Source organism: Gymnodraco acuticeps, unplaced genomic scaffold (assembly GCF_902827175.1).
Source record: "Gymnodraco acuticeps unplaced genomic scaffold, fGymAcu1.1, whole genome shotgun sequence".
Lineage (NCBI taxonomy): Eukaryota > Metazoa > Chordata > Actinopteri > Perciformes > Bathydraconidae > Gymnodraco > Gymnodraco acuticeps.
Genome location: NW_022990889.1, coordinates 319,172 through 331,003, shown reverse-complemented (window position 1 = coordinate 331,003; position 11,832 = coordinate 319,172). Strand labels below are relative to the sequence as shown.

The window sequence follows — 11,832 nt, the reverse complement described above, 5'->3', positions numbered from 1 at the left end:
TTAAATGCAAGAAATTACTCAACTGTTGAAAAACAACTTTTTCAATGATTTTACCTAGAAATGGGAGGTTTGATATGGGCCTGTAATTGTTCATTACTGAAGCATCTAGATTATTCTTTTTTAAGAGCGGTTTAATGACTGCAGTTTTCAGGGCCTGTGGAAAAATACCTGAGTGAAGAGATTTGTTTACTATATGAAGTAGATCTGAGGCCATGCAAGGCAAACACGTCTTTGAAAAATCCTGTTGGAATAATATCAAGGCAGCAGGAGGAGGATTTCAGAAGTTGAATAATGTCCTCTAGGTTTTTATCATTAATCTGATGGAATTGTGTCATGATGTCTGAATTGATGTTAAGTGGAGATAGGGACAACACATTTGCTGTACCTGATGCAGAGGCACTGACTGCTTGTCTGATTTTCTGAATTTTGTCAGTGAAGAAGGAGGCAAAATCATTGCACGCCCTGGTGGATAGAAATTCAGAGGCTACTGACACTAGGGGGTTAGTTAGTCTGTCGACGGTAGCAAACAAGGCACATGCGTTGTTTTTGGTAATGATGTCAGAGAAGAAAGACTGTGCGTTTTTCAATTCCAAATTATAAAGGCCAAGTCTCTCTTTAGATTTCAAAGTGAACCTGGAGATTTGTTTTTCGCCACCTGCGTTCAGCTTTTCGACATTCTCTTTTTTCTGTTTTCACGGTCATGGCCTTTCTCCATGGAGATATTTTCTTGCCAGACACTTCCTTTTCCTTAGTTGGAGCAATGACATCTATAACATTTTTAATTAAAATGATCTACTAGCTAATTTACTGAGATGTTAGCAGGGGCAAGTGTGGAAGAAAAATTCTGAGTAAACATTTCCCTAGTATTTTCAGTTAAATATCGCTTTGTGGTTACCTCTTTTTGAACATTTTTGTGAACGGAAATAGAGCTTTCAAAGAAAACACAGGAATTGTGAAATTATGAATAATGAATGCTGGTGTATACAAGTCTGGCCTAAATCTTCTGTCAGAAAGATTGCAGCAATCCAGGGGGTGTAGATATCCAAACTTTAATTGTTCACAGGAGTTATGGTGTTACAGGATGTTCGTTTGTTATGTTGTGGTTATCTATGAAATATAAATAAACAGAGTAGATCAAATTAGTGAATGACAATATTAATCCTAATAGTTACATTACGATTTCCTGCTAGGAACAGTACATATAATGCTGGAACAGTCAGCTTCATGGTAAGCAATACCAGAAATGCCCGCAAGAGGGCTCACTTGACCGCAACAAGTGCAAGTGTTTTAACACGTGATAATGGCGGCTTACAGGGGGATAACGTTGTACATGCGGTAATGGCGGCTGACAGAGGCATATAGTTATACACAGCTCACCGCAATAGCACAAGACTGGAAATATATGGCGATCGTACATACCAAAAATAATTATATCGACAGTCACAGCGGACAGAAAGTTAAACTACTGAACATTTAACAGGAAGCCAGTCACACTTACGGCAAACAAGTACTGTAAACAGTATATATACACACTACGCCGATTATTGTCTGTAAACTGTTATTTAAATGCAAACATTGATACAAACAGGTGCCTATGCCACAGTAACAATACTTACAGCTTCATAAACGCACAACGTGGAACACACAACGACCCGTTCACTTTCTGAAAGTCTGTTTATAACCGGTCGCGCGCTGCGTGTGACTAATGACGTTACTGTGTGAGGAGTGCATCCGGTAACTATCTCTGGACTGCCTGGGGGGCGTCCCAAAGCAGGGAAGTTTGCACAGCCGCCCCCAAATTCACTAGATGAATTTGTAATAGCACAAATGTCCCTGCTAGAATGTGGGGTAGGCATGTCAGTCCTCTGGCATTTCAGGAAGTGCGATGAGTTTCGCCACAGGTCGAATATATGTAGTGCCTTTAATATTCACCTCTGCAGAGCGTATCCTACCATCATCGCTCGGGTTCACTTTGGTTACCCGTCCAACTGGCCAGAGAGCCCTTGGCAGTTGCGGGTCGACAATCATGACGACCTGGTCTGTGGTTAGGTCTGGCGTAAGAGTGTGCCACTTTCGACGGAGCTGAAGGTTAGGGAGATAGTTACGTGTAAACTGGGCCCAGAAGTGGTCGGCCAAGACCTGGCTGTGTTTCCAGCGGCGACACCCAAGCAGATCGCAGTCGCCATACACTGCTTGTGGCAATGATGCATCTCGCCGCCCCATGAGCAAGAGATTGGGTGTAATGGGGTCTGGATCAGCAATGTCAGAGGTCGCATAGCCGAGGGGCATGGAATTGAGTATTCCCTCCACTTCCACTAGCACAGTCATCAGGACCTCTTCAGGCAACGTTTGGTTTTTCAGGACCACTTGCAGTGAAGCTTTGACAGTTTTGATCTCCCGTTCCCATGTGCCGCCGAAGTGTGGAGCGAGTGGTGGATTAAATCTGAAGGTGATACTCTGTTCAGCTAGCTGTTCCTTCAGACTTGGCTCGAGTGCCGCAAAGGCTTCTTGCAGCTCGCGGTCACCTCCCCGGAAGTTGGTTCCTCGGTCGCAGAGGATCTCGTAGGGTTTCCTTCTTCTCGCCACGAAGCATCGCAGCGCGAGCAGGACGGCATCAGTGCTCATACTACATAAAAGGTCCAAATGTACACACCGTGTAGTAAGGCACTTGAATATAATGCCCCACCTTTTCTCGTGTCGGTGGCCTATCTTTATGGTGTATGGGCCAAAGCAGTCGACACCAGTGGACCAGTATGGTGGTTTGTTTATGCGTAGCCGTGCAGCGGGTAAGTCTGCCATTTTAGGAATGACAGGTTTGTTCCGCCACTTGCGACACTCAACGCAGGCATATTGATGTTTCTTGACTGCTTGCCGTCCGCGAAGTATCCAGTAGGTTCTCCTTAGCTCTGCGAATACACGATCGGGACCTGCGTGCAGCAAACGTTTGTCGTAGTCCTGTATAATCAGCTTGGTGACAGGGTGGTCTGGAGCCAGGATTATAGGATGTATGGTGTCCTCTTTCAGGTATTTCTCTGCCTTCCGGAGACGGCCTCCCACTCTGATTAGTCCTACAGCCTGGTCGTATACAGGAGAGAGTGGCAGCAAGCGACTACTAGGGCTGAGTTGTTTCCCTGATTGTAGTGCGGTCGTTTCAGCAGGGAAGAATTCTTGCTGTGCTCTTTTAAGCAGGATAACCTGTGTCTCTAGTCGGCTGGATGCAGTCATGCGTGGAGTAGCCGCCCCGTGCATGGATTGGTAGGTGACTTGAAGTAGTTCAGACCATGATTTGAAGAGTGTTAGATCTGGAGCCGCAGGCTCGGCTGTTGCAATGTTGCCGCAGAAAGTGGTGTTGCGCGTCTCCTCTGTGTGTGCAGAACTAACCACGGGGTTAGCTGGCCAGTCGGCTGGAGGCAGTTGAAGGAAAGTCGGGCCAGATGTCCAGCGATTGGGCTTAGCTAAGTCCAGTAGATGCTTTCCCCTTGTAATGTCGTCAGCGGGGTTCTCTTCAGAGGGGACGTATCTCCAGCTGTCGGTTCCGACGAGCTCCTGGATTTCCGCTATCCTTGTCCCTACAAACACTTTGTATTGCTGGGAGTCAGACTGAATCCAGTGGAGGACTGTAGTGGAATCTGACCACAGGATTGTTTTGTGTATTGACAGTGTCAGCTCGGTATGCAGCAGCTTGGCCAACTGTGCTCCAGTCAGGGCCGCACACAGCTCTAAGCGGGGTATTGAGAGCTTTTTCTTCGGGGCTACACGTGACCTTGCCATCACGAATGACACCTGCACTCTACCTCTGTCGTCTTCAAACCTCCTTCAAACCGGTAGGCGACGGAGCTGTATGCTCTCTCAGAGGCGTCAGAGAAGATGTGTAGGTCGGCGGAGGTAATGTCGGGAACATCAGAAGTGTAGCACCGTGGCAGGCTGATTTTCTGGAGATTTGGCAGCTCTTTCCCAGGCTTGCCACAGGGAGAAGTTCGTCTGGCAGTGGTGCATCCCATCCACTTTCCTTCTTCCAGAGGGCTTGAACTATGACCTTGGCCCGTGTGGTAAAGGGGATGATGTAGCCGAGAGGGTCATATTGGCTGGCCAGTACTCGGTACACGTACCTCAAGATGGGTTCAGCTGAAGGAATAGCACAGTGCTTGTATCCCAGTGTGTCGGTACTACAGCACCACAGGAGACCGAGCGCAGACTCTTGGGGGTCGGTCTTATTAGCGTTTAGCCATAGCTCACACTCAGCTGATTTGGCTTCTGTAGGGATGTGTGAGATAACGTCAGGCATGTTGCTGGCCCACTGTCTTATTTCGAAGCCTCCGCTGGCAAGGACTGATCTCAGCTTGTCAATGAGTTTTCTGACCTGGTCCGGGGACTGCAGAGACTGGAGACAGTTATCCACATAGAATGAGTGCATCACAGATTTAACCACCTCTTCATTGTCTTTGCGGTGGTCGTTCACGTGGCGCTGCAGGGCGTATGAAGCACAGCATGGGCTACAGGTGGTCCCGAAGGGCAGTACACGCCACTCGTAGACATCTGGACTGCAATCTGTCTCCCCGTCTCGTCACAGGAAGCGGAGCAGTGGTTGGTCTTCAGGGAGGAGACGCACTTGATGAAACATGCCACGTATGTCTCCGCTGATGGCCACAGAATACTCTCTAAACCTCAGCAGCACGCCAAGCAGCGCTGAGCCCAGGATCGGTCCACGAAGCAGATTGTCATTAAGAGAGGCTTGTTGGTAGTTAAAGGAGCAGTTGAAGACGACTCTGTTTACCATTGTGTTGTACAAGATGGTGGGGAATAAACCATGACTCCTTGGAGTTGCTCACTTCTTCAGAGCTAATCTTCACTGCATAACCAGCCATTTCCAGCTTATGGATCCTCTCATTGTAGACTGTTGATAGCTTAGGGTTGATAGACAGACGACGTTCTGTAGCTCTTAGAAGAGCCATTGTTGCAGTAGGAGGTGCATGCAGAGAGGGGGCACTTTGCTTACGCAGTAGTGGAGTGGCGTAGCGAGACACATCGTCAACTTTGACACGTACAGTCTTGTCCTCCAGTAGTTCAATGGCTACTTTATCCTCACCAGAGAGAGTCACTTCATTGATACTCCTGAAGGGGAGTGTGTCGAGCTGCCAAAGTTTCTCCACGTTCTGATGCAGCTCCTCTGAAGGGGAGAGGAAGGATGAATGGAGACAGTTGCTCTCACCTGCTGACTGCTGATGGAAGCTGGCTGGTCCCTGTATAGTCCATCCGAGTGCCGTGCATACAGCCACTGGGCAGCCTGTTGGGCCTGTGCGCACAGGCTGTTTGGGGATGATCAGATGTGTGTTATCTGACCCGATGAGCAGCATGGGCTTGACCTTATTAAAGGACGGCAGTGGGATATCCCTAAGATGTTTGTATTTTTGCTTCAGGGACTCAGCTGCACGTGACTGCTCTGCCAGATTCAGCTCGGCAGCTGTAAAGGCCTGACTGATATTGTGTTTCGCACCTTTCTTCGTCATGGCTGACACTTTGAATGACACAGTAGCTCCTTTCACCTGCACTATTTCTTGCCTAATTGTCCTGAGGGATATTACCTCTTCCTGTCCGAGGAGGCCGAGATGGCGGGCAGCAGCTGGTAGTATGATAGTTCTTTCAGAGCCATCATCCAGTACAGCGTACGTGTCCAGGGTTTTCTTTCCATTCTGTAGTCGGACAGGGACAACCTTAAGCATTACTTTGCCTGACCGGCTCACTTGGTTTGTGAAGACCACACTGGAGGAAGCAGTTACAGTCAGTACAGTCATTGTGAGGGCCACATCGTGCAGTATGATAAGATGTTGTTGTCCACAGGTTGCACATGGATTCTTTAAGGTGCAGTTTTCAGGCGTGTGCCCTCTCCCACACCTCCAGCATTTCCTGTTATCCTTTATCCAGCTTGCCTTTTCAGTGTTAGTGAGTTTAGCAAAGTCGGCACAGGCGTTGAGGTAGTGCTCCTGGTTCTTAAAACGAACACGTTTATTTAGCTGGGCAGGAGTGCTAGCAGCAGGTGATGGATTAGAGCAGGGGTGCCCAACCTTTTTTGAACCGAGAGCTACTTTTAAAGTTGCCAGTCTGCCGAGATCTACCAGTCCAAATAGAGAGGCGTAGCCATTACTGACAGCCTACTACCAGGTAAATACACACTTCTACTTGTATAAAACTGACCTTTGTACGATGAATACTTCATAAAATACTGCAGATCCTTTATCTTACCTCTTTCTAATCTACACACATACAAGTATTCAACTGAAGTTACACAACAGTGTTGTTGATACAGAGTTGGAGTTTATCCACACGTCACACCCACAGTGGGTAATGTTTTCAAGAAACATTGAACAGTGCTGCCACATATGACACAGGAATAAAAGGAAAGACTCTGAACCCTTTCTTTGCCATTATATAAAAATAGTGTTGCTACAAAAGTATAAATTAGGCTTACTAATAAGACAACTCAGATCTGAAGCTACAGGAATCTGCTGCAACAGTGCAATAAAAAAGACAACATTAATAGAATCAAACCCTTTTTTTTGTTGTTGCATTTTAGTAGAGTATAAAAATAAATGCCTTTAAAATAGGATGCAAGCAATACTAGTTTCTTAACCTGAATTGATAATAGACTATAATCAATTTAAACAGAACAGATCTTAATGTTTGCATTCTTATACCATTTTGTACAATAATTATAATGAATAAGTTCAAACAAACTAAAACTTACAGCTGATTAATAACGATATCTAACTTGAGTTTTTATTATATCAAAAACCTGTTGAAATTCTACTGTTATTTTTACTGTCCCCCAAAAGTGCGTCAGCAGCCTCCAGGAATGCTTCTTTCACAACTTCGCCGTCTTTGAAAGACTTCATGTGTTTCGCAAGAACGTGACTGACACGTTAAGATGCTCTGGTAGCAGCCTTGCTCTTGTTGTTGAGCCTGGTGAAAATGGACTGCTGTGCATTTAGCTGTCCTTTCAGGCCCCTCCCCTTTTGGGAGCGTAGGGCAGAATTAGGAGGGAATTCCGTCTCGTAGCGTTTGTGCACTGTTTTGAAATGCCGCTCCTAAATTACCCTTCTTCGATAAAGCCACGCTCGCATTGCACATGAGACAGATGGACTTTGAATTGGAATAGACACAAAACTAATCATCCTCCCACTCCGAGTGAAAATGATATATTTGGTGCTTTTTTGCGGTCTTGTGTGTGTGCGGACTGTCACTCCTGTTGACACGGACAACGTCAGCGAACGTTGCCCACTGCCACGTCACGTCAGCCCACTGCCCACAAGCCACGCCCCGACACATGGGGTCACGCCGGCCAATCACAAAGCTTTGATGCGTTCAAGTGCATTATTCTGGCACAGGAAGATTATGTTATAGGACATTAACGATAAAACTGAATATTATTGTTCTATTTTTAGACACATCTCGCGATCGACTGGGAATCTCCCCGCGATCGACCGGTCGATCGCGATCGACTGGTTAGGCACCCCTGGATTAGAGTGTTGGGCTCCCTGCTGGCTACCAAGCAGTATAGTAGCAGGTCTGACTCTCTGTGGCTTAGCCACTCTTCGCTCCTTACTGTCTGTGTGTGCAGGCTCTGGACATGTGACAGTTATTCGACGTGAAACCTGTAATGTCTGGACTTTCCTCTCGAGCCACGCAGCTAGGTCAGGGAGAGTATATGTGAGGTTACTACCGCTCTGGATGATTCCTCTGTTGAAGCAGTATTCCACGAACGAGTCTCTGAAGTGAGGAGGGAGTTTGCTGATTAAGGTGTCAACATGAGACCCACATCTACGGGCGACTGTGGCTGCGAGGGAGTGTGGTCGTCTTTCAACCAGAAGGTTGTGGGGTCGATCCCAGCCCATGCAGTCAACATGTCGATGTGTCCTTGGGCAAGATACTTAACCCTGAGTTGCTCCCGATGGCATGGCCAACGGTGTGTGTGAATGTTAGGTCCTAGAGCAAGTAAGATACACTGCTCTGTATGAATGGGTGAATGACATCTGTAAAGCGCTTTGAGGGGTCTTAAAAAGACTGGATAAAGCGCTATATAAGTAGAGTCCATTTACCATTTACATCTCAGCTCGGATGATGAGGGGCCTTCCATGGTGTTTAGCATTCCCACCAGAGTGCCAACTGATGCTGCAAAGTCTTCAAACGCTTGATAATCACCAGTTTTCACTGCTGGAGCGTTCAAGATGGCTTTAAGCTCTCCCTGCACCAGTTGTCTTGGCTGGCCATAGCGTTGGGTCAGGGTTTGCATGGCACTTGTGTATGGAGTCGGGCTGTTGATGTACCTCTTAGCTACCTGGAGTGCAGATGGAAAGGTGAGGTGATCGAGGAGGATTTGGTATTTATAATCCTCGGACAGGTGTTGGTGAGGGCCAAGCACACTGTCCAATCCCTTTTTGAGCATAAGAAAGTCAGTTTCTTTTCCTGAGCTGAAGATGGTTAATCTTGGCTTTGGGATACCATATGATGATGCAATCGCCATCTCCATCATACTGGGTATGTTAGGATTAGCTGTAGGCCAGGCCGGTGCAGGAGGCTGCATCATGTAGGAGTGATGTACTCGAGGTGGTGCAGCATAGGCTGATATGGCTGTGGAGCCGTCTGCCAGTACCGGTGATGTGCATTATATGGCTGTTCCGGTGGAGCTGGCGCAGACTGCGGGTATGCAACAGGAGCAGGAATAACACCTGGATGTATTAGCAAGGCAGGAGGTTCAGGCTGTACCACAACAGGAGAAGTGACAGGTGACGCAGGCTGCATCAGCGAAGCAGTGAGTGCAGAATGCGTGTCTGTTGCAGAAGCTCTTGGAGCCATAGGAGGTGCAGGCTGCATCTGTTCAGCAGAAGTAACAGGCGCCACGGGGGAAGTCTGCTGTGTCTGCGGTGCAGGAGGATCAGCCTGTGTTTGAGGTGGAGACTTTGAAGGAGACGTTTGGAGAGGAGCAGGATGTGCTTGAGGATATGAGAGTAAACCTGTTTCTTCCATAAGTTGGTTCATGGGAGAACACAGCTCAAGTTGAGGGAGGCTGCAGTAGCGACTCTGGTATGCTGTAAATTGTTGTGAGTGGTATGAAGGATAAGCCAAGGCACTTTGTGGATGTGAGATGATCTTTACCTTGTCCATTTCAGTTTCTAGCTCTTGCATCTGCCTGCTAATCGTCTGCCAGCGTGCCTCTAATAGTTGCCAGTTGTGATCTGGAGTGCCAACAGGGTGATGTGCTGCTACAGGGTAACCGACATGTCCTCCTTGGCTGGGCGACTCGTCATATGCTGGTCTCGGTGATGAGACTGGCCTCATATGGGGGGGGATAAAGAGGTTGATGTGGGTAGCTGAGCTCGAAGTCCTCCAGATGTCCGGGAATGCGCCGCACTCTGCTGGGACGGGGAATGAGCGGTGGCTGCCCATCATACAGCTCCCTGGATGTGGCCATAGCGCAGCTTGTATACCTCCGGCTCGAAGGACCACTTGTGAAATTATGAATAATGAATGCTGGTGTATAGAAAGAAGTCTGGCCTAAATCTTCTGTCAGAAAGATTGCAGCAATCCAGGGGGTGTAGATATCCAAACTTTAATTGTTCACAGGAGTTATGGTGTTACAGGATGTTCGTTTGTTATGTTGTGGTTATCTATGAAATATAAATAAACAGAGTAGATCAAATTAGTGAATGACAATATTAATCCTAATAGTTACATTACGATTTCCTGCTAGGAACAGTACATATAATGCTGGAACAGTCAGCTTCATGGTAAGCAATACCAGAAATGCCCGCAAGAGGGCTCACTTGACCGCAACAAGTGCAAGTGTTTTAACACGTGATAATGGCGGCTTACAGGGGGATAACGTTGTACATGCGGTAATGGCGGCTGACAGAGGCATACAGTTATACACAGCTCACCGCAATAGCACAAGACTGGAAATATATGGCGATCGTACATACCAAAAATAATTATATCGACAGTCACAGCGGACAGAAAGTTAAACTACTGAACATTTAACAGGCAGCCAGTCACACTTACGGCAAACAAGTACTGTAAACAGTATATATACACACTACGCCGATTATTGTCTGTAAACTGTTATTTAAATGCAAACATTGATACAAACAGGTGCCTATGCCACAGTAACAATACTTACAGTTTCATAAACGCACAACGTGGAACACACAACGACCCGTTCACTTGCTGAAAGTCTGTTTATAACCGGTCGCGCGCTGCGCGTGACCAGAGCCATATAATAAAATGGCTCTGCGCGTGACTAATGACGTTACTATGTGAGGGGTGCGTCCGGTAACTATCTCTGGACTGCCTGGGGGGCGTCCCAAAGCAGGGAAGTTTGCACAGGAATGGTCAATACACACGATAGACAGCAACTCGGTAAAATCATCAAAAAAGCTTGCACAGTATTTGGGTGGTCTATAGATATTTAGGAACAGAGCTCGAGAGGAGCATTTCAGCGGAAGGGCCACATATTCAAAAGAAGCTAAATTCCCATAAGATGTCTTCCTGCATTGAATGGAATCATTGAAAAAAATAGCAACTCCATCCCCTTTCTTATGCATTCTTTCCTGACTCATAAAACTAAAGTTGGGAGGGGTTGATTCGATAAGAACAGCTGCACTGTTATTTTGTTCAATCCAAGTTTCTGTTAAAAACATAAAATCGAGATTGTGCTCAGTGATAAATTCATTGATTAAAAATGTTTTTCCTGCCAAAGACCTGACATTTAATAAAGCTAGTTTGAGTTCGTTAAACACGTTTTTTGTAACAAGCTGTGGCTGACATGGAATCACTGCTAAATTTGATAAACACACAAACGTTTGAGCACTTCCTGTATCTAAGATGATTCACTGCTCTTAATCTATTACCTATCAACACAGATATCGGCAAAGCTACAGGCAGGCAGGGCCCCGGCATGTCCTGGAAAAAGTTGAGAGTGCCATATGCCCTTGAGCCTGGACCGAGCAAATATCAGTTTGCAGCGTTTTGTACACACACATCCCTATCAGGCTTTGAAGGGGAGGGAGGATCCACCACCCTGCTCCTCTCATCATAGGAGGGCAGGGTGAGGGCTATACTGTAGGAAGGGGCGTTTGGAAATCTGCTGCCATCTTCCTTGTATTGTTTTGGTTTGGATGATTGTGGTAGGCATGGTGATGAAGCCGGGGGAGATGGTGCGCGTCTCTGCTTCGGTGATTTTGATGGGCGTCGTTGAGGGGCGGGGGTGAAGGACATGCTGCCAACCCTGCGTATCGCCTTCATGCGGTCATCGAACTCCAGGGGGGAGGGTGAGGGTGAAAGGGTGAGCGGAGAGTAGAGAGAGCTGGGGGATGAATGAAGAGTATCCTCAAAGGCGTTGACAGGGGGGGGTGACGGGCAGTGAAGACTCCTCCATTTGTGTCATAGGTCTCCCATAATCAGAACATTCCTCAGGCGGATGCAGTGATACTTCTTCAGGGTTTTCTGCGCGATGTGTTGTGTCTTTCTCCTGTTTTGATTCCTCTTGCCGCTTGTCCTTGGCAGAGGACAAGCACAACAAGTTGAGCAGGTTGGAGATTGTATGCCCAAGTAACATCACATTTCAGTGGCTTGGCAAGTGTCTCAAAATGGATGATTCACATGCCTGTTATTGTAAATAGGTGTAACGTACAGCAGGGGCTGCTTTGTAAAGTGTTTTAGGTGGCGCTATTGAGCCACCCTGCCACACCAAAACACACCATCCATATCAGTTAACTAAGTGAATCACATGGCCGACTTCCTGTTGGATTTAAGATATGCCTCTAAGAAGCTATTTTTGTG

General features: G+C 47.0%; 1 protein-coding gene across 1 annotated transcript; it reads right to left on the bottom strand.

Moving 5' to 3' along the window:
* Positions 1 to 7,242: 7,242 nt before the first annotated feature.
* Positions 7,243 to 10,254, bottom strand: LOC117557713 (autism susceptibility gene 2 protein homolog). Its single transcript, XM_034233669.1, has 2 exons — positions 10,172 to 10,254; positions 7,243 to 9,662 (listed from the first exon to the last, which is right to left on the bottom strand). Exon 2 carries the CDS (start codon positions 9,442 to 9,444, stop codon positions 8,578 to 8,580), a length of 867 nt encoding a protein of 288 aa, XP_034089560.1. The 5' UTR covers positions 9,445 to 9,662; positions 10,172 to 10,254; the 3' UTR covers positions 7,243 to 8,577.
* Between the last annotated feature and the right edge of the window lie 1,578 nt (positions 10,255 to 11,832).